The sequence below is a fragment of the Aphelocoma coerulescens genome, chromosome 27, assembly GCF_041296385.1.
Source record: "Aphelocoma coerulescens isolate FSJ_1873_10779 chromosome 27, UR_Acoe_1.0, whole genome shotgun sequence".
NCBI classification, from domain to species: domain Eukaryota; kingdom Metazoa; phylum Chordata; class Aves; order Passeriformes; family Corvidae; genus Aphelocoma; species Aphelocoma coerulescens.
The window spans coordinates 2,957,526-2,983,855 of record NC_091040.1 but is presented as its reverse complement, the minus strand read 5'-3'; the positions used below and the strand labels follow the sequence as shown (position 1 = coordinate 2,983,855).

Sequence of the window (26,330 nt, the reverse complement as noted above, 5' to 3'; positions counted from 1 at the left end):
GCATCTGTCCCGCTCGGAACCGATGACATTTAATGTCACGACGAGGCGGATCAGCACCGCCAGGCTCCCGATCGCGCTCGGGGCTGCCCTGCGCCTGGCCCGGCCCCTCTCGACGGCAGCCGCGGGGGCGGGAGGCGGGGTGGGGGTCACGCCAGGGTGGAGAGACACGCACGGCCGAGCTCTGGGGTGGGAAGAGCCGGGCTGACACACCCCGTTCCCGGGGAGCCGGGCAGGGAATTTCAGGCAGTTTAAGCGTTCGGTAACTCTTTTCCACGGAGATTTTTCCCCACTGGTACCGCCGAGTGGGACACGCCGTCCCCAGCGGGGTGGACAGGAGCAGTGTGTTCGAGAGGGCTGTGCCCAGCCCGGTGACACTGCCATGGGGACACGACAGCCCCGGCCACCGGGGCAAGGCCGCCTGTTCTCGTCAGACACCACGCCGGGTGCTCCCTCGGCGCTGCTGATGAGCACGTTAGTCACAGGCTGGAAATACCAGGGAAAAAGTGAATGTGGGATGGGTATTCCTAGGAAGCAGGAGAGCCGTGCCGGCCGCCTTGAGAGGCTGGTGAGGAAACGGAGCAGGGGGGAGGCAGGACTCCCGGCTCCCCGAGCATTCCCGGTGCTTCGGGAGGGTCCGTGAGAGTCACAGCGGTCTCGTCCCGCTCCCGTTGGCCGAGTCCCCAGGGATCGCGCTCCAGCGCTGCCGCCCGCAGTGGCACCGGTGAACCGGCTCCGGCGGTCCCGCCGCTCCCCCGTGGGTACCACCGGGCACTGCCCGTCCCCGCAGCCACAACACGCCCGTGGGAGGTTTCTCGGCATGTCTTGGCGCTGGGGAAGGAGCCCCGTTCCTGCCGCCGGTACCGCTGGGCGGGGGACCTGTTGACGTAATCATGGCCGGTGACATCAGCGGCGGCGGGTCCAGCGCGGGGGGTCACGGCCGCGGGCGCCACCGGGGGCGGGGCGAGGGTGGTGGAACTACGGCTCCCACAAGGCTGCGCGGCCGCGCCCCACTGGCGGCGGCCAATGGGCGCGCGGCGGGCGCTCAGGCAACGCACACGTAGCGGCGGCGGCGGCCAATGGGAGGCGGCGGCGGCCGTAGCCCGATGGGCCGGGGAGGCCGCGCTCCGCGAACAAAAGGCGGTGGCGGCGACGCGAGCGGGGCCGGAGCGGCAGCGGAGCGGGGCAGGAGCGGCCGCGGAGCGGGGCAGGAGCGGCCGAGCGGGGCCCAGGTGAGTGCCGGGGTGGCTGCGCCGCTGCGGCGGGGCCCACCCGCCCCGGAGAATGGCCACGGCTCTGTCCGGCACACGGCGGGGCCTCGCGCTGCCGCTTTGCCGGCGCTGCCGCGGCGCCCACGCGCCTTGCGCGGGAGTGGGGGTGGTCCACGGGCCGGGAGCCGCGCTGATCCTGGCCGGCCCCGGCCCCGGCCCCGATAGTTCGCGGTAGGGCGGGCGATCTCCGGGAGCGGCCCGCAGCCCGCGGGAGCGCCGCGGGCTCGCTCAAGTAGCGGGTGTGCGGCGGGAGCGGGGCCGGCCGTCCCGGTACGGTCCGGAGTGGAGCCCCTCGCTCCCACCGGCACGGCCGCCCCTGACCTTGCGGGCGCCGCCGCCGCTCCGCCGGGGTCTCCTCGCAGCGGTGCTGATGCCCGCTAGTGCCCCGGTGGCCGGGGCGGCTCTGGGGTACGGGCAGTGTGCGGTGGGCACAGCGCAGAGATTACCGCGGGGCTGGGAAAGGGCTCCGGCTGTACGCGTTTTTCGCCCCTGGTCCAACGGGGCCTTGGCCAAAGCACTTGCATCCCCTGCCGCAAGGAAAATCCTTTCGTGGCCATCCTGGAGGAGCAGCCCGGCGCCGGGATCTCGCTGTGGCCGTACGAGCAGCAGCGTGCACAGCCCGTGTCGCTCCCTTCCCGGGACAGCTGGCTGTGTTCCAGCTCTCCTGTTTGCTGCCTGCAAACACCTCCTGTTTGTCTTGCTGCTTTCGAAATTCTCACCCTGCTATACAGACTCTCCCTTCTCTCGGTTGAACAGTCTGTTGTCTGCAGTGGTGTCTAAAGGCTGGAAACTGAGGTGCACCCTGACTATCCTGTTTGTACTCTTTCTGATCCCTAACTGGGTTTGGAGCTCAGAGTATCAGCTCTGTAGTCCAGTGCTGTTACCCAAACCCTGTTGGGTTTCCTGCATGTGAGACTTTGCAGCTCTCTCCGGGTATCAGGGCTCTTCCCACCGTTCCAGCACTGCCTGAAGTGGTTCCTAAGCAAGGACAGCCACAGTTGGAAGTCCTGCCCAGGCACAATGGCCAGGGAACCTGTTACTGCTGTACACTGGGCAAGTGCTTTAAGGAGTAAGCTTGTTAAGGAGCCCCAAGGCTGTAGAAGAAGATGATCTTTAATGACAGAATTCCCAAATTCCCTCCTTGTGGCACTGGGTGCCTGCCAGCTGTGGGGAGCCTGTCCGCTGCTCTCAGTTACCCACATGTAACCAGTCCGTGCTCCTCCCTGGCTGCGTGCTTTTCTCAGAGATTCCGTGTGTGCAGGGAGCCTCCCCCAGAGCTGGGCATGCAGCACCTGCTTGCATCACCCCGCACAGCGTTTCCCAACCGCAGGTGCGGGACCATGACCTCCCTTTGGCCACGGCACTGAGCCCTCACCATCCTCTGATGAAACAGTTTGCCAGGTGGGAGCTGATGTAACTTTTCATGCTGCCGTGGGCTGAAAATACTGGCTGGGCTTGAACTATGTTAATAAATGACCCGGGATGGATGGGGGGAGGCTGCTTTACGGTGTGGGTTTGTTGACACAATTCTTGAGAGAGTGGGTGTCAAGCTTTCACTGGGGAGGGAGTCCTTTCCTCCTGGCAGAAGCATCGTTCAGGTGCGATTGGAGGATGGTACCAATCCAGATCTCAGAGAATTCCATGTGTGAGCAGCACATTCTGTGTGAACACAGACTGGTGAAGCCAAGTTACATCTCTTCTTCTGGTCTGAAGAAAAACAAACTAAATCAATGTCTGCAATACTTTCTCTCCCCTTGCAGAACAGACTCTGTCACTCTGAACAGTACCACATCATTGATCTCTTGGGAGTCAGGGAGACTTTACCTGGGTTCTGTGTCAGGAACGCCTCCCTTTTTCTCCATCAGTGTTTCTTTTGGATTTGTTACATGCCCTCTTCAGCTGGTTGCTGATATATTGGGGCAGATGTAGCAGTGGTGTCACAGCAAACACAACATCCAGCTCGAGGAGTCTTGCCTGCCTTGCCACCATCCCGCTGATTTTCTCTGTCAATACACTCAGGGAACTTTCCCCAAGCATCAACTTCTTTGCATATATTTGACAGGTGATGTTTTTAGGGAATACGTGCTGCTGAACTCCCAAAAAATATGATCTAATCCATGTGTCTTACTTGCTAGCAAAGGCTGGAATCCAGCTCTTTTTGAATCAGTGGGTATGGATGAGGAGAGAAAGGTCAATGAGGTGTTGCAGGGAAGCTGTTTGTGTTGGAGCCTTAGTAAATGAACACAAATCATTCATGGAAATCTGTGGCACTTGTGCTGCTAACATGAATCTGCCCTTGTCTGTGGTGAGTGCAAGGTCTGGGACCTGAAGTGCTGAGAAAATTGCAGGTCAGTCTTGGCTAATGAATGCTGAACAGAGCAACAGAAAAGAACGTTGTTATCCCACAGCTTGTGTTTTGGGCAGAGAAAGGGATTTTTTTTCTTGGGTTTTTCTTCAGAGGTGCAGCCATTGCTCTCCCCAGCACTGGTCAGCACTGCAGGTGCTAAACATGACTGAATATAAGATTATTCTGACAGATAAGAGTTTGAACCTGGCTCATTCCTGGGAAACTGGGGAGATTCGGTTCCTCTGCCTCTGTAGTGACATGAGTCTGTCCCCCTGCCTGGTGTTTGCAGAACAGATGCAGCGAGTTAATGGACCTGCTTTGATCCTGTCTCCCTGGTTGTCAGGGGACCTGCACGAGCACACACAGCCAGGAATTGCTGATGCCCTATGGATTATTTTCCTGCTGATCTCTTAGCTGAACAGCTCAGCAGACTGAAGCAATTGCTTTGTGCTCTCTGTCCCATGAGGAACGGTGGAAAAACTGAGTGAGGGGTGTGATTAAAGACTTGCTAATGTTTAGGAAATGTGAAACTCGGGCAGATAAGGTCAGAACAGCCTCATTCCTGCTGTACTGTTGCCATGACACAAGGATGTTATTTTTCATCTACTGCTATTGTAAGAATTCTGTAATTTCCTTTCTTTACCCCAGTAGTGTTACTGCAAAAATGAGGTGATGAAGTTGTGAGGGAAACCAGAGGAGCAGTGGAATGGAGCAGCATAAAAATGACCAGAAACAGTTCTGAGAGAGGAACAGCTCCTCTTTCTGTCCCTCAGGTTTAAGTAATCCCATGGATGTTACTTGTTCCCACTGAGGTTTTTAAGGACTAGTCTTAATAAGACCTGAGGGATACCCTGGGTCCAGTTTCCTGCAATTGCAGGAGATCCATTGGCATAACCAGCATCAGCCTAAGTGGTTTAATTTTTAAATGTCGACTGAAGTTCTGCAGTGCTGTTCAGGGGCTCTGTGACACCCTGGAGAAATGAAAAATACTTGGGTTTTTAAAAGAAATATGTTTGCCATTTTCTTTTACCCATCTGCTTGTGCTGCAGTGAAATGTGACACTGTTTCTCCAGGACAGGCCCTGAGCAGATTGTGGAGTTGATGGATTTCGAAGGGGTTTGAAGCAGGAGTATTACAGCTTCCTCCAGGCAGAACAAATTGTGGCTGCAGGTACTGCAGGAGCAGGGTTTGCTCTCAGAAATAGCTCTGCTTGAAGTACAAATTCCAATGGAAAGTTTTGGGCTCTGCAGTACAGATGACTTGTGTGTGTGCAGCTCTGGGGCCGGGCAGCGGCGTGGTGCCTGTGGGAGCATGTCTGTGTGTGCCTGTAGGATCAGGCCGGGGTCTTGGTTTGGGGTTTGGTCTCCTCTGGCTGCTCACAAGAGTTTCCCTCTTCTTGGGCCACCTTGGCTTTGGCACTGGGCTAACAAACCGACAGGGGCTGTTTCAGTAGGGGTGTTAGGATCAAGTGTTTCTAGTGACAGGAGTGGGGGTTGATTCTGATGAAAGATGGAGTGCTGCAGAAACATTGTCTGATCCCGTTTTGAAATGGGATTAAATTGGGAGCTGCGCTGCAATCCTGTTCAGGTTTTACATCAGAACTCTTTGAAAGCAGGCCTGCTGTTCTTTGTCTTTTGCCTCTTCTGTAGCTTTGCCTTCCTGATTTTTAACCCTGGAATTGCATTTGAAAAGATGTCAGTGGCAAAGTTGACTGCTGGTCCTTAAGCTTAGTTACCAGCTTTCAGTAATAGCACTTAACTCAGTCTGACTCAGGGAATGCAACCTGCCTCCTACTAACATTGGGATGGACCAAGCCTCCTTCTTCCTGGTCTAGGGAGAAAGTTTTTTATTTCTAATTATGGCTAGTTAATCGCTGGCTCTTCTGTGTTTGCTTATAGGATGAATAGCCCAGCTGATTTCTAATGGTTATTACCCAGAGGGCAGCTTAAGTAATAACTGGAGTTCATAAACTGTTTCCCTCTGTGGGTCTGACGTGGGGTATCTGTTCTGTGAGGGCAGGTAGTCTTACTGAGCTGCTCTAGTACTTGGCTGTCCAGGTGCTCAGAGGGAATCTGAGCTCCTCTTTTCTGTGTTGGTGCAGTTCTGCTTTGCAGCTCTCCCAGAATCCATCCCAAGCGTGCTTTTGTTTCCTGCCACACTGGCTGTGCTTGGGGAACAGTGACATGACCCCAGCTACTCAAAATGCAGGAGGAGCTGCTGCTTGAGCCTCCCTGTCAGCAGTCTGACCCCCCAGACATACCAAACCTGCCGGCTGATCACAGCACTCAGTTCTGATGTGTGACACAATGAAGTATTCTTTTAAATAAGTGTTTATGACAGCTAAAAATAAATGCATCTTTGACATCTATGACTTTGTTGCTGCATATCAAAAAGAATAGTTATACCCTTGAGGTCAGAAATCATTTGCTTACATCAGTTTGGAATATACTCGAAAAGAGAAGAAAACCATCCATAGGAAAGGGACTGAATTAGGAATTTTTCGTAAAAAAAAAAAAAAAACAACCCAAACAAAACAAACAGTCTAACCTTAATCTTTGTTGTCTTGAGCATCTTACTCTGTCAGGTGTGAAGCTCTTTCCAAGAAACCTGGTTCTGAAACAAGAGAAAACAATGCTGCAACCTATTCAGGTTTTGGTAATCCCGGCAATGTTTTCCTTTCCCTTTAGAAAAGGGATGGGCACTGCTGATGTGTCTGCCATCAGGCTAGGCTGGGAATACAGCATGCCTTAGAGGAGTGGGTGCAAGGGAGGGGTTCCCTCCCTGGAACTGCACCAGGAGAAGTGGTCAGTGTGTTACACAGACCCCCCCCAGCAGCAAACCTGGGGTGCTGCAACGTTGGAGAGAGCTGGGCACTGCCCTGGACATGAGGGGATGCTCCAAGCTGTGGATTTGGGAAAGGTTTGGTCGCTGGGACAAGCTGCAGGGATTCTGCCTTTCCCTGCAGACAAGGCTGGATGAAAATAGTGTTTGTGACAGGGGAATGGGGTAGAAGTTTTAAGTAACATGAATAGTTCTTGCTTATCAGGGGAGTTTTATGATCTTACATGTAACAGGGAGACTTTGGTTTGCTTTGGGTTTGTGTTGAGCTGAGTGATGTGGAGTTCTTGACCAGCACAGGTCTCTGTTCCTGATGGATTTGTGGGTTTTTTTCCCTACCCAGACTAGGTAGCCATGTCAGCCAAAGCCATCTCTGAGCAGACGGGGAAGGAGTTCTTGTACAAGTACATCTGCACGTCCTCTGCCATCCAGAACCGCTTCAAGTATGCCCGGGTCACCCCAGCCACGGACTGGGCACGGCTCACACAGGACCACCCATGGCTCCTGAGCGAGGTAAGGACAGGGACAGCAGGACCTGCCTTCCTGGAGCACCTGAGCACTGCTCCAGATCCTTCCCAAAGGACTGGTTGCTGTTGTTGCTCTGCCACAGTCACTCCCAACCCTGATGAAGAAACAAACCTTTCTTCAAGGCTCAGTATCACCTCCTGGGGGGCCGATTATTCCTTTGACTGTGTAATACAGGAGCAGAGATAGCTGTGAAAAAGTTGCTCATAACTGCACAGAAGTTAAAGGAGGCTGGTTCAGACAGAGATGTCAGTCCCTGTTTTCAAAGTCTTGCTCTCTGAAATCGGGGAGTGCTCTCTCCGTGTCTGGCTTTTATGTCCAGTCAGGACACTGCTTAGTTTTTTTGAATCCAAGCAAAATGTTGGGGAGAACTTCCTTTTTTAAATTATTCAGTGCAAAAATCTTTTCTCTTTGTGTCTCATATCCTCATACTTTCTGTAGAGAAAACATACCCAGAGCTCTTTTTATTAGCTGTCTAAGCTGGCTCCTTTCCAGTGGTTAATTATATTAAGTCATTGGCTGGAGAACATGAATGTCTCATAGTCCTTGACTGACTGACTGATAGAAGCCTGCACTAATTAAATGTTCCATGCTCAAGTGCCTGAGTGAACTGCAGGAAGAGATCAGCAGTGCTTCTAAAAGCCTTGCAGGAAGCCAAAAGGGAGCGAGGATGCTCTTGGGCCATTAAGGCACGTTCTGTAAGGCTGGAAAGGGCTTCAGGGTCCAGCAGCAAGACCATGCTCAGTGTCCTGTACTGCAACATGGTGTGTTCTGGCTCTTAAGTTGCTGGAGTTCCAGGACGTATCAGCAGTACAGGAGAATGACACCCAGTTCTAGTTTGGTTTTTTAAAAAGATATTTGCAAGCTAGAGATGTGTGTAACCCAGGAGCAGCTTTCCATGGGTTTCAGTTGGCTGAAATGTGCATGACCCTGGCCCTAGCCAATCTCATAAGCAAAGTGTAGTGACAGCAGGAGTTGTTGGGGGGTTTTTTTGTGAGCAACTGACTGTGTCTGCCATGACTTTTATTGAGTTTTTTTATCAAAAAAAGCCAGAACAAACTGTCAGCTCAGCCTCTGATGTCTGCTCACAGCTGAGTAGAAACAAGGCAGCTTTTCTCAAAGTACAGCGTAAAAAAGCCTGAACCTGCAGGCATGTTGTACCAGGAGCTGGATTTGCTAAGACTAAAGGAATTTTGCAAGGACATGTGCTGTGCGGATCTGATTTAGGTTTTTACTCCACTATATGCAGAGAACCACTTGACCAAAGTCACTTTCTAATGCTACTTCCTTTAAATCTCTTGCCCAACCTTTGTAGCGTTTAGTGGTGAAGCCAGATCAGCTCATCAAGAGACGTGGGAAGCTTGGACTGATTGGGATTAATCTCACTCTGGATCAGGTGAAGGCTTGGCTCAAGCAGCGCCTGGGCCAGGAAACCACGGTGAGTGCTTCCCTTTTGTTCCCAGGACAGTATAAAAGTTGTCATATACTGATCCTCTACTGCAGCCACCCCGTGTATTTTGGCTGATGACTGAGTGTTACTTCAGGTCCTTATTTTAACTCAGTGCTGCCCTGTAATATTTATTTTCCTGGGAATGACAGTGCAGTGCTAATGATAATGAAGTGCCTGCCATCCCTGCTGCCATGTGTTGGGAGCTGATGGAGTTGTGCTGCCTCAAGGAATTTATGCCTTTGGCCCTGCTGGGATTGATTTGCCGCTGGCTCCAGCTCCGAGCTGGTGTGGTTGCCTGAAGGATTGGGAAACAGCAGGAACTGTGTCTTGGGTGCTCCCCACTGGGAAAATGATGGGTGTGGAAGCTACTCCTTTAGCACAAGACAACAACCATATCTAAAGCAAGGACTGGGGCACAGGCTTGGGACCACTGGTGTCCAGAGGAGCAGGGGGTATCCCCCAATGTCTCTTGAGCCTGGAAACATGGATTTGGATAACAGGAAAGTGCCTACACAGAACATTTCCTGGACCCGTAATAAGAGGCTAAAGGATTCTCTTGCTCTTCTGTGCTCCCTGATACCATTTCAGGGTGAGCAGTACTCTGAGGCCTCTGCTCCTGCCACTAGCTCAGGAGTTCCTCACTTCTGAATTTTCCACTACTCCAAGAGCAACTCAAGCCCTTGTGTCTCACTATGCTGAGCAGGGCCCAGTGACAGTGCTGTCTCTGGGACAAGAGAGGAGAGCAGCTGTCCTGGTGTAATTCTGATACCCCTCTGTCCTGTTAGGAATGGGAAAGGTGACTGACTCCTGTAACCAGATATCCTGGGGTGACAGTGCTGAATGCGGTGCTGGAGAGGGAGGAGTGGTTCCTCAGGAGGCACGGTGGAGAGGGAGCAATTTTAGAGCAGTGCTGATTAATTCTCAAAGCTTTCCTTATGCTGTCACAAATGTGCTGGACAAGTGCTTATGGGTGTTTACCTTGTTTTCTGTCCCCAGATTGCTAATGCAAAGGGAATCCTAAAGAACTTTCTGATTGAGCCCTTCGTCCCTCACAAACAGGTTAGTACACCATTAAAGTGGGCTTTTAAATCTCTCTGGACTTGCATGCTTAGCTGGGTTGGTACAGTGGAGAAAGCAGGAGTTTGGGAATGTGCTGTTGAGCTGACAGTGTTGGTGCACACCCTGGGCAGCGTTAGGGCCACCTCAGCACTGCTGCTCCTTGGGAAGCTCGACAGTGGCCTCAGCTGCCCCAGTCCCAGCATTGGCATGAGAGCCTCTCCAGGGTCTTCTCTGGGTGTTGCTGGTTAATGCTTGTCCCTGCTCTGTGGCACAGGAGGAGGAGTTCTACGTATGCATATACGCTGCCCGTGAGGGAGACTACGTGCTCTTCCACCACGAAGGGGGTGTGGATGTGGGAGATGTGGATGCCAAAGCTCAGAAGCTGCTCGTGGCAGTGGATGAGAAGCTCAGTGAATCGGATGTGAAGAAGCATCTCCTGCAGCATGCACCAGCTAACAAGAAGGAGTAAGTAGAGATGCAGTTCTGGGAAGGACCAGCCATGCAGTAGCTGCTCTCTTTTATCTCAGTGCCACATCTGTCTGTTTTGTTCACCCTGAAGCTCACTCTCCTGCCCTTCTTGCTGCTCTCCAGAATATGCCATGCATCCTGAATCCAAGCTCTCTGACTTCTCTGGCTATCTGTAAAACCCAAAAATAAGGTGTCCTAGTGCTGAGCCTTTACTTGGCAGCAGCACTTGTCAGCCTGCTCAGGTCTCAACCTGAGACTGGAGACATGTACTGAATTCTGATCCTTTGTGCCAGCATAGAAGTTTCTTTTGTTCTGTGAAATGGTGATGAGATGTGAATCTGCCTGCTAATTCAGAACTTCCCTCTCCCTTGCTCTGGCCTGGTCTCCAGAGTTACTCTCCTGTTCTTTCTCCTGCAGGCTTATCTGTAGATCTCAAGGCTTCTGCATCTCCCTCAATTAGATGCCCATACCTAGTTATCCTAATATGAGTCATGATTTTTCCAAACATAGCGTAATCCTTGCTGACATTGTGCAGTACTGAAGGGCTGAAGGAGCCTGTCACTCCATCAGTTCACTGCAGCCTCCTCCCCAGCACAGCTAACGAAGCTCAGATCTGACAAAGATGGGTTTCAGCAGGGAGGCAATGATGCACTTCTGTCTTGTGGGGAGATAAATCAGACTGCACAGCTCTGGCAGTTGTGAGCAACTGTGTCCTCAGCAGAGTTTGGTGGAGGGTAATTAAAATGAGTCATGAAGGTCTTCCTTCCCTTGAGTCATCCATCACCCGGGCTCCATCCAGAGAAGATGAATGAGAATGAAAGAAATTGATGCCGAGTAGATTTGCAGATTGCCACTAATACCAACGAACAGAGCAGGCTGTACTTAGATTTGGCTGCTTTCATTAACTTGTGTTACTTTATTTTTCTTTTTTTTTTTTTCAGCATCTTGGCCAGCTTCATCTGTGGCCTGTTCAACCTTTATGAAGATCTGTATTTTACGTACCTTGAGATCAATCCATTAGGTAATGGATATTTTTGGGAGCAGAACTTTCTGTTCTGAAATACTGAAATGTGTTCTTGATCCTTCTCTGGGTTCTGTAATTCACAACAGCACTAGGTGCCATGTGCAGAAGTACGGAAGTGGCAGTGATATGTCTTCGAGCTGTTCATTCAGTGAATTAAAAATGAGGAAATGAAAAATTCCCTTGAAAGGAATGTTAAGGCAGAACTGAAGAATGAAAAAATGTCATTGTTAGAACAAAACAGCCCGAGACAGAGCCTGGACCATGGCCATAATTACTGGATAATTCCTCAGGGAACTTGCTGGGGCTGGTAGATATTGCCCAGTGCCAGGGGAAACAGCAGTCACCCAGCTTTTGCAATGATCTCTGTGGAGATCACACATGTTGGAGTAAATCTGTCTCTGTACAAGCCAGAGCTAATTGTGATGTTTTTTCACTGCAGTGGTGACTAAGGATGGTGTTTACATCCTTGATTTGGCTGCGAAGATTGACGCGACGGCTGACTACATCTGCAAAGTGAAGTGGGGGGATGTGGAGTTCCCCCCTCCTTTTGGCAGGGAAGCTTACCCTGAGGCAAGTGACAGATGGAATTCCTTCATTGTGTCCTGACTTCATCATTGCTTGTATGCCCATGGCATTACAGTTTCCAGTGGTTTTGTTGCTGTGTCACCTTGGCAGTGCTGTCCATGATAACCTGTGCACAGGTAGCTGTGGTCCTAGGACTGCTCAGAATCACACTCTGAACTGGGTTTGCTTCCCAGCTCTCTTTGGTCAGTTCTTTAATTCAGAATTGACTTTTTTTAATGGAGGCTGGTATTTAACTTTCCTCAGCTGTGTGCCAGAGCTCTGTACCCGTGGGGAGCTTCCTTCTGTGGTTTCTGCCCATGTTGCTCCCCTCAGCATCACTATTTTTCTGTTGGGGCAGTGGTTACTGGGAGCCCCGTGGGAGCTGATGCTCCCTCAGTGTTTCAGTGACAGTTCTGAGAGCAGAGCAGCAGCTGTGTGCAAATGCTGCATCCAAGTGTGAATCCAGAGAAAATAATCACCATATCTGAAACTTTTAAGTAAGAAGTTGTTAATACACCTGTTTTTCCAAAAAGTGAGGACAAGATGAGGCCTGCAGGCAGCACTTTGTTTGTCTAGCAGTGCCTCTTCCCTCTCCAAATTCCCTGGGTCTGTACTGCTGGATGCACAAGCACTGCTCCAGATATGGGTCCCAGCAGCTTCAGAGGCTGTTGGAAGTACAGTTCTCTCCTTAATTATTCTGTTACTTATTTCAGGGGTCTGCTCTTTTCTCTCTAAAAAGATTTCTGTCCTGACTTTTTCATTTTAATAATTATGATTATGCTTCAGTTGGAAGGTTTTTGTACTGTGGCCAGGAAATCCATTTAGCTGTTCTTTTCCATGTAGCTTGCTGGATGCCAACACTCAACTCAATTTGCTCTTAAAAGGATTAGTTCAGGTTTTGTCTCTGAATCATCCATCTCCAAGTCCCTGGGAAGGTTGTTATGGCAGAGTCTTTGCTGGGAATGTTAATGAACTCTGATGAAGTGCTGCTCAGCAGCCTGGCACACTGGGCTGCAGAAACACCACGTTGAGCCAAATTACAGCTCTCAGTGATTATGTTTCTGGCTGCAGCACAGCCAGAGTGGTCACCATGGGTGAGATGATTTTTAGATTTCCTCAGGTCTTAGTCTCAGATAAGGCCAGAACAGACTTTGCAGTTCTGGTCAGATTTTATGACTGTCTTGTGATGGAGGGATGGACACACAGGGCCTCGGTCCCTGATAAATGCTGTGTCTGTAGCTCTGCTGTCCCTCTGCTGTAGCTGATGAGATGTGATTGCTCTGAGTGTCCAAATGCACCCAGCACTATGAACCCTCAGGATGGAAAAGGCAGGTGCAGGAGGAAGCTGAGGTTGTGCTGCTCTCTCTGCAGGAAGCCTACATTGCTGACCTGGATGCCAAGAGTGGGGCCAGCCTGAAGCTTACAATCCTGAACCCCAAAGGCAGGATCTGGACCATGGTGGCTGGTGGTGGTGCTTCAGTGGTGTACAGGTAATGGAAGCAAGGTTTCCAGAGGGGGAGGTTTTAAAGAGCTGGGAGAGCATAATCGCTGCAGCCTCTGGAAAGTAAGCTCTTCTAAAGCCATTTTTCCCATACTGTGACTAGGATCTCTTCAGAAGGAAGATGCTGTACAGATTTCTCACCAGGCTATGGAACATAGTGTCCCGTAGGGAATTTAATTTTGGGAAGGTTAGGGTTAGATACAGTTTCTTGCTGAGATACAGTTCCTTTCTGACTTCTAAAGAAACAAGCTGGCTGGAGGCTGTTGAGGGTAATATGATTGTTGTGGTGGTCACTGAGTTTGTGTCTGGGGAGCATGACAAGATTAATAGTCACTGGCATCAAGAGGAGAGCAGCTTTGTATTCAGTAGACAGCACTGTCCCTCTCTTCCCCAGGGATTTGGAATACTTTGGGACCTTTATAGTGACTCAAATTATAACTAATCTCTTAAATAGCCAATTTTTTTTGTTACAGTGACACCATTTGTGACCTGGGGGGTGTGAATGAACTGGCGAACTACGGGGAATATTCAGGAGCCCCGAGCGAGCAGCAGACCTACGACTACGCTAAAACCATCCTCTCCCTCATGACCCGAGAGAAGCACCCAGAAGGTGAGGGAGATGCTGCAATTCCAAAGCTGTGAAGCTGTGTCTGGCAGAAAAACCTGGACAGATCTGGGCTGTTACTCTGCTTAGCTCTCCCTGGCAGAGCTTTCAATGTACTGCTGCCTTCTGAAGGAATCTGTCAGCTCTTGCTTCAGAGAGAGGACTTGTGGTTTTCTATGGGGCCTGAGAGATCCTTATCAAACATTCTTGCTTGGTACAAAGCTCTTATCTTCCAGGCTCTACTAAATACAACTGCTTTAGGGTTTTTTTCTACTAAACGAAACTGGCTACTCTGCAGCTTTGTTTCACTTTGTCCTTAACTGCTTCATGATCTTGGACTACTCTGCTCTTGAAATGGTTTTATTTACCTGTGTTTCTTCCCTCAGGGAAGATCCTGATTATTGGAGGCAGCATTGCAAACTTCACCAATGTAGCAGCCACCTTTAAAGTAAGTGACCAGTCACAAACATCAGAAAACACGCAGTTGTCAGCCCCAGACCTTTCTTCCCACTTCCATGTTTGGCTGAGGCTCTTAGCCCATCTCTTCCAGGAGTTCCTGAGATGATGGGACAGGGTAAATGTCTGGCTGCCTGGGTCACCTGTCCTGTGTGTTTCTTTTAGGGCATTGTGAGAGCAATTAAGGATTACCAAGGCCCTCTGAAGGAGCATGAGGTGAGGATCTTTGTAAGAAGAGGAGGCCCAAACTACCAGGAAGGGTTACGTGTCATGGGAGAAGTTGGTAAGGACCAAGCTTTTCCTTAAGTCTTGTTCTTGCATCTGGTTTCTTCCACTTGCATTCTGCTGAGCTTTCTCAAGGTTACATGCTTCACTTTGGCAGAGCTTTCCCCTGAGGAAGCTGACTGCTCTTGTGTACATCCACAGGGAAGACCACAGGGATCCCCATCCATGTCTTTGGCACGGAGACCCACATGACTGCCATCGTGGGCATGGCGCTAGGCCACCGGCCGATCCCCAACCAGCCGCCCGCCGCAGCCCACACCGCCAACTTCCTCCTCAACGCCAGCGGCAGCCCCTCGGTGAGTTCCTTCCCCACTGTGGAAGGGGACATGGGTGAAGAGCCTCATGAAGGCAGCAGCTTCTGTCCAGACAGGCTGGAAATGGATTTTGGCCACTAGTGTTTGTAGGAAGCTTTAGGAAAACCAGCGTGACTCTACCTGTGCAGTTTATCAGGAGAGGCCGCCCCAATGCCCATCTCACTTGTGCAGAAAATGTGGCCTCTCAAAGCTGACAGTGTGACTGTTGAACCCACTGGGTCATTCAGTTTTCTGTCACTTGACTGAAACGGTCCTATCTGAAAACTCATCTTCTTTGTAGTAGACCAGTGTAGCCAAAGTGAGGCCATCTCCTCCTCTCTGCTCCAGGCCATACCTGGAGCACTGTCCCTCACTGACTTGGCTTCTGAATCTTTCAGACTCCAGCACCGAGCAGAACTGCCTCTTTCTCTGAGTCCAAACCAGATGGTATTGCTCCAGCTAAGAAGGCAAAACCAACAGCACCTCTTGGTAAGTCCAGCCCTGGGAGTGCTGCTGGCAATGCTCTGCAGTTCCCAAAGGCAGAATGGGCATGAGACAAATGCATTTTTTTTCTAGATATAAAGGGAAGCAGTTTTGTGGTATCTGCCTATCTTTGAGTGTAGTTAAGTGTTTTAGCAGCTCACTTGTGCTGTGAGCTCATAACACACGGAGTCAGAGTTGCTCTGAGCTGGGATATTCAGAAACAGCACGTCAAGAGGAAGTACAGTGAGAGGGCTCCAGTCTGCTTGTTTTTAACGAGAACAAACCCAAAAGCCCTGAGTGCTGTGGAGAGGAGGGCTGCTGCAGCACCTCCCTGGGTGCCTGGCCAGTGGGCTGGTAGCAGCCAGCTCTGTCATACTGTTGCATGAGTGATTCTCTCTTTAACAGATTCAGTTCCAGCCTCGAGACCTGGTTCAGGTAGGACCCGTGTGACCAGCTGAATGTGCCTGGCCTCGCTGGCAGCTGACTTTTTTAGTTCTTGGTTTTGTTGCTGTTTTTTCTCTCCAAAAGTTTGCTGTGTTGTCTAGTCCTTCCCTCCTGCCCAGCATATTTAGCTGTCACCATGTGAACTTCTCATCTGGTTTTTCAAGTGCAGATCACATACGTCTTTGCACAAATACTTCCTATTTTTGGGGGAGAGAGGGCCAGGTCTCAAACAAACTTTATTTTTTCTTCCCTTCCCCCCCACAACCATCACAGAGAAGAACAGCCTGAGGCACATGATGAAAAGCTCTGTTCCCTTTGCCTTCCAAAAGGAGGAGTCACTCATTGTGATCAATAACTGGTATCTTATTTCAAAGGGAAACAAAGTAGTGCAGGGGCCCTGGTTATCAGGTTTGGGAAGTACAGAAAAGTCACATATGAACTAAATGTTGCCTTATCAGTCCAGCAAACTATTAAAGCTTGTGCTCAGTGTGATGCCTTAAGAGGCCTCCTAGAAACAGAGACTGGACAGGAGTAAGGGAGTAGAAGTTGGTATTTATTTGAAAGGCCTTCAAAGGCCTCTGGCCCTGGGGAGCCAGAGGCTATTGCCAAGATGGACCCCAAGGTGGATGACAGCTCATGAGTTCTTCACACTTTTATAGGTTTGGTTCATTTGCATATCAGGGTTAGTTCTCCAATTAAAGCTTCAGTTTAATGATGTAATTTCCCTTCCACTTGCCCCCCTTAGAGGCTCTTTGGTTTGTACTTTTTGGGCCTAGGACAGTCTGGGTGTCCTTGAAGAGCAGGCCCGGAGAGGCTTTGTTATGTCTACCTAGCACGAGAGAGCAGAAATTAACAGGTTACAAGAAACTTCAGTTACACACTAAGCAGTACAGAATTTGAAAAATATGAAAGTTAAAACCTAAGGCATCAAGTGAAGTTATTCTGTAAGGACTTTAAGACTCTGTTGGGCTCTGTGCTGGGTGAGAATAAACTGCTGAACTTGGGGCAAAGTAGAGCTTCAAGTTACCTCCCTTATCATGAGGAGGGACAGTAGAAGGGGAATTCTTGGGTCATTGCTTGTGTGCTCTCAGACAAGCAGCATTGCCTCTCTGGGTCTGCATTTTGGTGTTCCTGGGAGTACTCATGGTACCCCCTTGCAGGCACCTGCAACATAAACAGAATTTTCAGGGTAAGCAGTTCTCTAATGACAAGTCATGTTGCAGTGAATCTGAACTGTGAATGTGTAGGGCTGGAGGGCAAGGACTGATGTTTTGTTGAAGCCAGAGGAACAATGGTCCTGTTTAATCCCTAGTGCTATTTACCTTTGATGCAAATCCAGAAAGAACTCAGCAGTAGCCCAAGTTTGACCAGCTCTGAGTTTTTACAAGTTATAAAATTAATTCTGCCTGGAGTCAGAAGGAGGGACTCAATGTTGTGCTGTGACAAGTGGTGTAAATAGACTTTAAGCCAACAGTCCATCCTCACTGGCTGAACTTTTGCTTTTCCTGTGACTCTGTCCCCTGAAGCTGAGTTTTGGGCCATATATAAATTCTTGGAGTCATCAAGTTTGTGTTGGATTCTGCTCACTAAAAAAAAAAAAAAAAAATGGAAAGAAAACCTTAGTATGTTGAGCTCCTTTACTTCCTTTGTTCCCACCATTTCCTGCCTTTTTTTTTTTTTTTTAAATTTCCTATCATTCTACTGTGGTGCCCTGACCAACTTCTCAAGGTTTGCCCAGACTGTGGGCTACATGCAAATAAATAAAGGAAATTCTAAGTTCTCTTCAGCTTTGCATAAAAAAACTGGGAGGAAGATGGAAGGCCCATGAGAGGAAAGGGAGAGGCAGTTTTTGCTTCTCTCTTCTCCTATATCAGCCTCCCTCCTATGATTCGCTTGCCCATTTAGTGAACCCCAAAACCTGGCTGTTGTGTTCAGAATCCAGGGAAGGGGTTGCTGTTTCATCTACAGTTTCTTCCTTAATTTGGACAGTGTGACTACTCCATCCTGCAAACTGCAGTTCATCTCTTGGGTTCAGTTTGGGGGGGAGGGGGATGCACTCATCCAGGAGCCTTTCAGCAGGCATTTGGCGAAGTTGCAGTTTGTGTCTTGCTCAGGTGTGCAATTTGAACGTGGTTTGGTATTTTTCCCCTCTCCGAGCAGGTAAAGCCACGACACTGTTCAGCCGCCACACCAAAGCGATTGTGTGGGGGATGCAGACCCGGGCTGTCCAAGGAATGCTGGACTTCGATTACATTTGCTCCCGGGATGAGCCCTCAGTGGCTGCCATGGTTTATCCGTTCACGTAAGTAGCCTGTGACCGTGTCACTTTTCCATTTCCCTCCAACTCTTCTGTGACCTTCCTCCTCTCTGAGTCTCTGCAGTTCTTTAGTGGAGCTCTGCCTTGGTCTCCATCCCTGCTCCATCCTGAGAACACCTCCTCTGCTCCCTTCCACCCCCGGGTTGGCTTTGTAGGCTGCTCTGTTTCCTTCCATCATTGATTTCGGGCTGTGCTGTTGAAACAGCTTAATGTTCACTGCAGAGCTGAAGTTCCACTTCATGCGCTTTTAACAGATGTCCAAATTCTGTTCTTCACTCAGTGAGTAAGGCAGGTGTGACTACCTGGGCTTCTTTCCAGCCCCCAGCAAAGGCAGGCAGGCTGTGTAAGGCTCCTTCCACTCACCTGCTGTGTGCTTGTCTGAGACACCTTAATTTGTGCCTGCAGCAGCAGGAATTACCCCTCCAAATATTATCCAGAATCGTAGCAGCTCTGCTGCCAGACTAAAGCAGGTATGTAGCAAAACAAAATTTAAAAAAAAATAAAATCTTGTTCATATTCTCTCCAGTTGCAGTGGTTACTTTGCAGGCAGGAAGCCTGTGGATCCTTCAGTTGGATAGAGAGTTCCCTTGTGGTGTTCACCCTCTTTTACTCATCCCTACAGGGATGAGAGGGGCTCTTGGGGTGTGCTTTAGCTGTTTTATTGTACCCCTTCAGTGTGGGGGGGTCTCCCTGTGGGACAGGGCGAGTAGGGAGAAGGGAAACAGCAGCTGTCACTTCCAGTACAGTGAGGTGGGAGCCCAGAGCCAGGCAGGAGCCTTGGTTCATTCCTGTGGTATTTACAGACATCCTGGAGAGCTGATGTCTAATCAACCTCTGTCCTGCAGAGAACTTCTCTTGACAATTATTCTGCAGCTCTGATGGTAATTGCAGCTCTGTAATAACTTCTCAGCAAGTGCAAACCTTGGGGTACTGAGTGCAGGCACAGCTCTGTCTGTAGGTGAGAGCCCCTGGCAGTGCTGCAGTTGATTAAGGAAGAAAAAGCAATAGGGATTAAAGTTTAAGGCTACCTGTAATTATCTGATTCTACTTGACCTTTTGGAGGGAGCCAGGCTGGCAAAACCTGGAATGTTCTGTCAGAATGTACTGGTATGGGAGCACAGCCAGTATCCACATGCTTAAATAACTGCCCAGTCAGACTTCACTGCAGTTCATCTACTGTCTGTGAAATACCTACAGTGAAACCTTCCCAGGTGCTTCCCCTCCAGTGTCTGTGGGATGGGCAGAGTCCCACTGTAGCAGAATTGGGAAGCTGACTGGCCCTCCCATTGCTGTCCTGGCTGTTCACCACAGATACCAGTTTCCTGTTCCCCCAGTCCAGTGTTAGCACCAGCCCAGTGACACAGCTTTGCACGCCTCTCATTCATTACTCTTTCTGTGCCTCATTCTGTCTTCCAGCTTGGAGTAGAGTTAAGGCTCTGGTAACTTCACTGTGGGAGAGCTTATTCATCTTGCTGGATGCCTCTGTCCCCATTAGCCCGTCTCCTTCCATACGCTGCTCTGTCCTATTCTCTGAAGAACCTTCTGCTGTCATATGGTCCCTCCCCACACACGCTCACGTGCTCGTGAGTGTCTCAGTCAGTCTCGGGGGCTGAGAATGGGGTTTGTAAACTCCTCTGTCTGCATGCGCTGTGTCCCTTTGCCTTTCCAGCAGCCTTAAGGTCAGGGCTTTCCCATCTTCTCTTCCACAGTGGTGACCACAGGCAGAAGTTCTACTGGGGCCACAAAGAAATCCTGATCCCAGTCTACAAGAACATGGCAGATGCCATGAGGAAGCACCCAGAGGTGGACGTTCTCATCAACTTCGCGTCTCTGCGCTCTGCCTATGACAGCACTGTGGAAACCATGAATTATCCCCAGGTGAGCACAGGATCCAGAAGAAGCCCAAGAGAAGAAGGAAGACCCTGTCAGCAGGGTACCAGTCTTTCTTAAACCATGATGGCATTAGCAAATTGTGTTGGTCTTCCGACTTAGTAGATAATCCCCAATTCTAACTCCTCACAAACCGTAAGGAGGATACTGGGGGTCCCTGGCAAATCCTAATGCTGCAATTTAAGAGGAACTTGGTGCTTCTTGGTTAGCAGTAGCTACTTCAGGCTGATGAAAATACAGTGCTGCTCTGATGTGCAAGGGGGAGAAAATTCCCTGACCGGAGCATTGAGACTGTTGTGAAGATCGTGGCAGACTGCAGATTCGTGCATTGGGCCTTCCTGGATGAGAGTGCACAGAGTGACCTCCCAAGTATGGCCTCTCAGGGGCCTGACAAGGGGCAGCTCCTGGGGGTACCAATGGTTTTCTTCCTCTTGCTGCAGATCCGCACCATTGCCATTATTGCCGAGGGCATTCCGGAGGCCCTGACGCGCAAACTGATCAAGGCAGCTGATAAAAAGGGAGTCACCATCATTGGGCCTGCAACTGTAAGTACTGATGGCCATCTTCTCCTGTCTTTCTTAACCTTCAGATCAGCTTCCTCTGATGGATGAAGTGTATCTTACAATGCACTTTGTCTTCAGTCACAGGAAGTGCATGTTAGTCTCTCATCTTAATGTCTTTGCTGTCCTCCCTTGTCTGTACAAGGCTGCCTTATACAAGCATTTCTCAGTTTCATGATTTTAAAAGGCTTTCCACCTTTCTCTAATTCCCTTGTAGGTTGGTGGGATCAAGCCGGGTTGCTTTAAAATAGGCAACACAGGAGGCATGCTGGATAACATCTTGGCATCAAAGCTGTACCGTCCTGGCAGCGTGGCCTATGTGTCCCGCTCTGGAGGGATGTCCAATGAGCTCAACAACATCATCTCCCGAACCACCGACGGGGTCTATGAGGGGGTGGCCATCGGAGGAGACAGGTACGAGTTGGCACCTTCTGCAGACACTGGTTTTCAAGAAGAATTGTTGGTAATTTGGAGAAAGAAGGGACAGGTTGGGTATTAGTTTTTCTTTCAGAAAAGTATGAAATAAAACCATTTCCCCTGTATTGCACACAGATATCCTGGTTCAACTTTTATGGATCATGTCTTGCGTTATCAGGATACTGCAGGAGTGAAGATGATTGTAGTACTGGGGGAGGTGAGTGAGACCACTTCACTACCTGAGAAATACTTAAGTGTGGTTTTTGTTTTGGAAGCAACTGACTTGGCTGCAAGGATGCTAAATAGCAGCTACTTCTACTCTTCCTGAATATTCCAAATTTTATTTCTTGCTGCTTTCATCAAAATAAATTGGATGTATTCCACAGGCAAGCATAGTCTTCCCTAATTAAAAAAAAAAAAAATCAGGAGCCTTTGTTCTGAGACTTCAGCCATTATTCAGTGAAAAAGGAAAAAAAATCCCAGCAATGCTTCTGTGTGTGTCTCAGAGCTGGTTTTATCAAAAGTGCAGTTTGGAACCATCTCTCTCTCCCTGCAGATTGGAGGCACAGAAGAGTACAAGATCTGCAGGGGCATTAAAGAAGGCCGGATCACCAAGCCAGTGGTGTGCTGGTGCATTGGTACCTGTGCCACCATGTTCTCCTCAGAGGTATGTGCAAATATGGGCGCAGATGCACAAAATAAGGATATATCCACAACAGGAAGAAAAACACAACTTTTCTCATTGTACCTAAACCTTCCAGAACTGGCAATAGAAATTTTAATGTGCAAAAGTTCATAAATATAAACGATAAAGATATCTTCTGCTTCTGTAGTTCTGTCATGGGGAAATTTCCAGGGGATTCTGCTTACTTGTGAAGGGAGCCCAAAGATCCCAGGAAAAGCAACAAATTCCAATAGCTTCCTGTTTCTGGAGAGGGAATGGCAAAGATGTATGTTAAGCAGTTCTGAAGTGGGGCAGTTTAGGGAGGCAGAACATGAATGGATGAGCCTGGAGTGATTCCAGGTCAGAACATCCCTGTGATTGCCCTGCTGGCTCTGACTGTAACCAGGAGTTTTGGCAGCCCAGAGGATGCACATGTGCAGGCCACTGGTGTTCCTAGTCAGGGCTTTATTCTGTTCCACTCTCTGCAGGTGTAACAGCCCATATTCCTTACTGATCTCTCTTCTCCTGTTTGTAGGTGCAGTTTGGCCATGCAGGAGCTTGTGCCAACCAAGCCTCCGAAACTGCTGTAGCAAAGAATCAAGCCTTAAAGGAAGCTGGAGTGTTTGTTCCCCGGAGTTTCGATGAGCTGGGAGAGGTCATTCAGTAAGTCACACTCACAGGGCACCTTCAGCAGGGAACAAAAGCTGTCAGGGCACTGATTCTGGCCTGGTAGGGAATATATTTCTGCTTAAGGAAAGCAACTTCTACTCATTGTGGGGTTTTAAGGTCTGGGTTAGATCACCTCTCTTGGATTTCTTAGAAGGACCAAAGTTACTGAATAGATTCTTTCCCTAGGTCTGTGTACCAGGATCTTGTGGCCAAAAGAGTGATTGAACCAGCTGAGGAAGTGCCTCCTCCAACTGTGCCAATGGATTACTCATGGGCAAGGGTGAGCTGTGCTGGTTTACCTGCTTTTGGGTTCTTTGGAACCAGACAGGGCATTTGCTGTGATTCTGGATGCCACATTGGGGTTATACCTTGTGCTTTGTTGTGTTACTTGTGAGCTGCTGCCTGTGCTAATTCTGGGCTGTGGAAGGTGCTCCAAGGGCAAGCCTGAGGTGTTGCTGTTTGCCCACTTTGCCCTGTGCTGCCTCTTTCTGCTGGTGTGGGTTGTTTAACATCCTGTCTTTATGCTGCAATTTCAGGAGCTGGGACTGATTCGCAAACCAGCTTCCTTCATGACCAGCATCTGTGACGAGAGAGGACAGGAGCTGATCTACGCTGGGATGCCCATCACTGAGGTCTTCAAAGAGGAGATGGGAATTGGAGGGGTTCTAGGCCTGCTCTGGTTTCAGAGGAGGTGAGGCAGCTCTTGTGAAAGCTCACACGCTTTTAACAAAATGTTCAGCAAAGCTTTTGGCAGTGGGATTATCCCCGTGGAGTTTGTGAATAAGATTCTTTGGAGTTTTTCTTGTTTATTAATAGACTTTTAAGCAAAAAAAGTAACTCCAGGATTCCTTTGTGAAGGTAGATTCACTGGAATGCCATCTCTGTATTCCTTCCATGACACCACATCAGCATTTTGGGCTGCATACAGTGTGTTTTAGGTTTGGAATGAAGTTTCCCATGAGTCTTGTGATGCATTGAGGGAATTCCTGTGTTGTAGGCCTGATGCACACTCTCTACTTGTGTCACCTCAACTGTGGAGAGACTAGGGACTTTACAAACGTTTGCATTTGTGTTCTGTCCCTGACTGACGTGGTGTCTGTGCCCAGGTTACCCAGGTACGCCTGTCAGTTCATCGAGATGTGCCTGATGGTGACAGCAGACCATGGGCCGGCCGTGTCCGGAGCCCACAACACCATCGTCTGCGCCAGGGCGGGCAAAGATCTGGTCTCAAGCCTCACTTCAGGCCTTCTTACTATTGTGAGTACCTGACATCCAGGAGGTTTAGATTTGTTACTATTACTCTTCTAGGTTTTATTACTATTAATTTTTGGATTGACTGCAGAGTCACAGGCTGGTGGTGTCTGTCCACTCACACCTTGAATTTCAACTCTAACAGTTCAGTGCTCTGTTTCAAATCTGGTCCATTTTTTCAGTAAGCCAGACTAGTTTGTATCCTGAGTCTAGAAATATTTTGTAGCAGCCAAATTGCTGTCAGTGTTGACTCTGTTTGGTTGCCTGAACTCTGACAAGTGTTACTAAAACAGACTTTGGATTGCATTTTCCCCCATGTTGTCTCTAGCAGAGATGCACTGACTCCAAATTGGCACTCGTGTGAGAGATAAGCAGATGCTTTCTCTCAGGTGCCTGCCCAACTCTAATGTCATGAATGCCACAGAGACCAGGAGGGTGGATGGGGGAGATAATCTTGGGTTGGTATCTTAATTGTGGAGTCCTTTGCTGTAATTGCCTTTGTGTCCTGCACCCAGGGTGACCGGTTTGGGGGAGCACTGGATGCCGCAGCCAAAATGTTCAGCAAAGCTTTTGACAGCGGGATTATCCCCATGGAGTTTGTGAATAAGATGAAGAAAGAAGGGAAGCTGATCATGGGCATTGGACACCGAGTAAAATCAGTAAGAAAGCTGCATTAGGACAAACTGGAGGGATTTTTAGGGAAGGGTGGGGGAGAGCAAAAACAAAGGAAAGAAAATTGGCAAGTTTCAGAGGCAGCTAGTGACCAAATTTTCCCAAATCTGCAGAGTATCTGTAAGAGGCAACATCACTGACTGTAATGTGCTCTGAACTTGCAGATAAACAACCCTGACATGAGAGTTCAGATTCTCAAGGACTACGTGAAGCAGCACTTCCCAGCCACTCCGCTGCTGGACTACGCACTTGAAGTAGAAAAAATCACAACTTCCAAGGTGAAAGGCCCAGTATTGAACTGCTCTGGGCACTGGTTTTCATGGGAAGGAAAGTGACTGGGGCTCAGCTCTATTTTCAGTGCAGTGCTTCATAAATTGTTGCTGTGGATTGTGTCTGGGGTAGAGTTGAGGCCGAGTACGGCAGCAGATCGGAAAGGCTGAAGGCTGTAGCATTTGGCTACCAGGAAACTGCTGAACAAGCCAAACCATATCTGTGTGGCCACTGTCCACAGCGGCACTGCTGGGTGTAAATCTGAGGCTGTTGGCACACGCGCTGGCCCATGCCAGGGAACCTCATGGGGGTTGACCCGAGGGACCTCTCGTTTGGGGCTGGTTTTCCAGCATTCCCATTAAGTGTGGCTCTTGCTCAGGCTGCTGAGCAGCCTCTCTGTCGCTGGGCTGGTGTGTCCCCAGCTACAGGCAGCCCTCAAGTCACCTTTAAGAGTGGAAGGTGCCAGGTGAACACCATTTGCACTGTTGACATCCTTATTGGGGTGTGTTTTATTTCCTGCAGAAACCAAACCTTATCCTGAATGTAGATGGCTTTATTGGAGTGGCCTTTGTTGACGTGCTCAGGAATTGTGGCTCTTTCACGCGGTGAGTGTTGGGGCTGCTGTTCTTGGATCATGCTGCTATGAAGCTGCACTGCCAGCTCCTGGGGGTCAGAATTCCAGGATACTGGGGAAGGAAACATAGCCTGGCTTGGCTTTTGGGGGCAGAAAGCTGTCACGGGAATTTGTGTGGCTTCTGGCACTAGAGCAAGTGCCAGCCTGCCTGAGATCGATTCCTTAAATAGATGATTACCAGGAACTGTTTATTTTCCTTTCTTTTGTAGGGAAGAAGCAGATGAATATATTGATATAGGAGCTCTCAATGGCATTTTTGTACTGGGCAGGAGTATGGGATTCATTGGTGAGTTTGCCATGTCCTCCCTGCCCTTTCCTTCTTCCTGGGGCTGCCCTGCCCCAGGAACACCAGACAAACCCAAAACCCAGGGGCATTCAATGCACTCCAGAACTCCAACTCCAGGCAAAGACTAAGAGGAGGGATGGGAATTTTGTAACACAAACCACTCCCATTTCAGGACACTACCTGGACCAGAAGAGATTGAAGCAGGGTCTGTACCGTCACCCCTGGGATGACATATCCTATGTCCTACCGGAGCACATGACCATGTGAGAGGCTGGTGTTGCCTTGGAATGCACGAGGACAGAGGCCTGTCCAGGGGACAGCCACGGTGGGACTGTGATGTATAAAGACCATCATTGGGACAGAGATGTTGAGCTGCCTGGTCAAACTGTGCAAAGTGACTGTTTTATAAGGATAGAAACTTACTCTAATAAAACCAAAACTTGTGCTATTCCCTCTGTTCCCTGCTGTATTTAATACTGTCTCTCACCCTTTTTTTTTTTTTTTTCCGTGTTCTCATTTCATTTTGTTTCCAGAAGAGATTTAGGGTTTGGGTGGTAGAGTTTGGCTCATAGGTACGCCTTACTGAACATAACTCTGGTACCAAGCTGTACCTTTCCCATGAGGGGAACGTGCCTGTCATTCCCATAAGCCATGACTTTGGATTTTTTTGTTGTTGGTTGTTTTTCAATTTGTTTATCGTGTTCTTATCCTTGGTCTGACTGTCCCTGAACCCTGGGACCACTGCTGATGTATAACCAATGTTACTCAAGCTGGTGTAGTAATTTAAAGTGTAAAGTTGTAACATACTGCTGTGAAAACTGTGAAATCCCTGTACTCAAGTGTCTGTATTTATGCAAAAATTTCCTTTACTCTGACTGCTGCTCTGTGCGCTGTCACTCATGTTATCTGCAAAAATATCTCAGTAATAATTTCAGTGTCCTCCTTGTCTGTGTATTGTAACCAAACTCAAATAAATACACATTACTAATTTATTCTTTTTCTATGTGTGGCTTCTGCATGTTGGTTCTAAATAGTGTCTATGGGGATGTGTAACAAGCTTTCATTTAGCAAAATAACAAGCCTCAACACAA

General features: G+C 49.2%; 1 protein-coding gene across 3 annotated transcripts; it reads left to right on the top strand.

The window, feature by feature from the left end:
- The first annotated feature begins 1,175 nt into the window (after positions 1-1,175).
- Positions 1,176-26,231, top strand: ACLY (ATP citrate lyase). 3 transcript variants are annotated; one of them, XM_068996809.1, is made up of 28 exons: positions 1,176-1,229; positions 6,797-6,966; positions 8,294-8,416; positions 9,425-9,487; positions 9,762-9,952; positions 10,897-10,976; positions 11,419-11,549; positions 12,915-13,033; positions 13,518-13,654; positions 14,035-14,096; positions 14,270-14,387; positions 14,531-14,685; positions 15,081-15,171; positions 17,770-17,911; positions 19,636-19,804; positions 20,257-20,361; positions 20,594-20,790; positions 20,929-21,010; positions 21,350-21,460; positions 21,993-22,120; positions 22,313-22,406; positions 22,663-22,817; positions 23,233-23,383; positions 23,893-24,036; positions 24,214-24,327; positions 24,842-24,924; positions 25,163-25,239; positions 25,412-26,231. In XM_068996809.1, exons 2-28 carry the CDS (start codon positions 6,808-6,810, stop codon positions 25,504-25,506), a joined length of 3,276 nt encoding a protein of 1,091 aa, XP_068852910.1. In that variant the 5' UTR covers positions 1,176-1,229; positions 6,797-6,807; the 3' UTR covers positions 25,507-26,231. The 3 variants fall into 3 exon arrangements, with proteins under 3 accessions (XP_068852910.1, XP_068852912.1, XP_068852911.1); XM_068996811.1 differs by having other exon boundaries at positions 11,419-11,553; positions 12,919-13,033; XM_068996810.1 differs by lacking the exon at positions 1,176-1,229 and adding an exon at positions 2,607-2,669.
- The last annotated feature ends 99 nt before the right edge of the window (positions 26,232-26,330 follow it).

What these genes read in the sequence shown, in the direction of transcription:
- ACLY (XM_068996809.1), top strand. Translation starts at nt 6,808, where the DNA reads ATGTCAGCCAAAGCCATCTCTGAGCAGACGGGGAAGGAGTTCTTGTAC. An exon ending in ACGCCAGCGGCAGCCCCTCG is followed by an intron (nt 14,686 to 15,080) that starts GTGAGTTCCTTC and finishes TGAATCTTTCAG; the next exon opens with ACTCCAGCACCGAGCAGAAC. An exon ending in GTGGCCATCGGAGGAGACAG is followed by an intron (nt 20,791 to 20,928) that starts GTACGAGTTGGC and finishes TATTGCACACAG; the next exon opens with ATATCCTGGTTCAACTTTTA.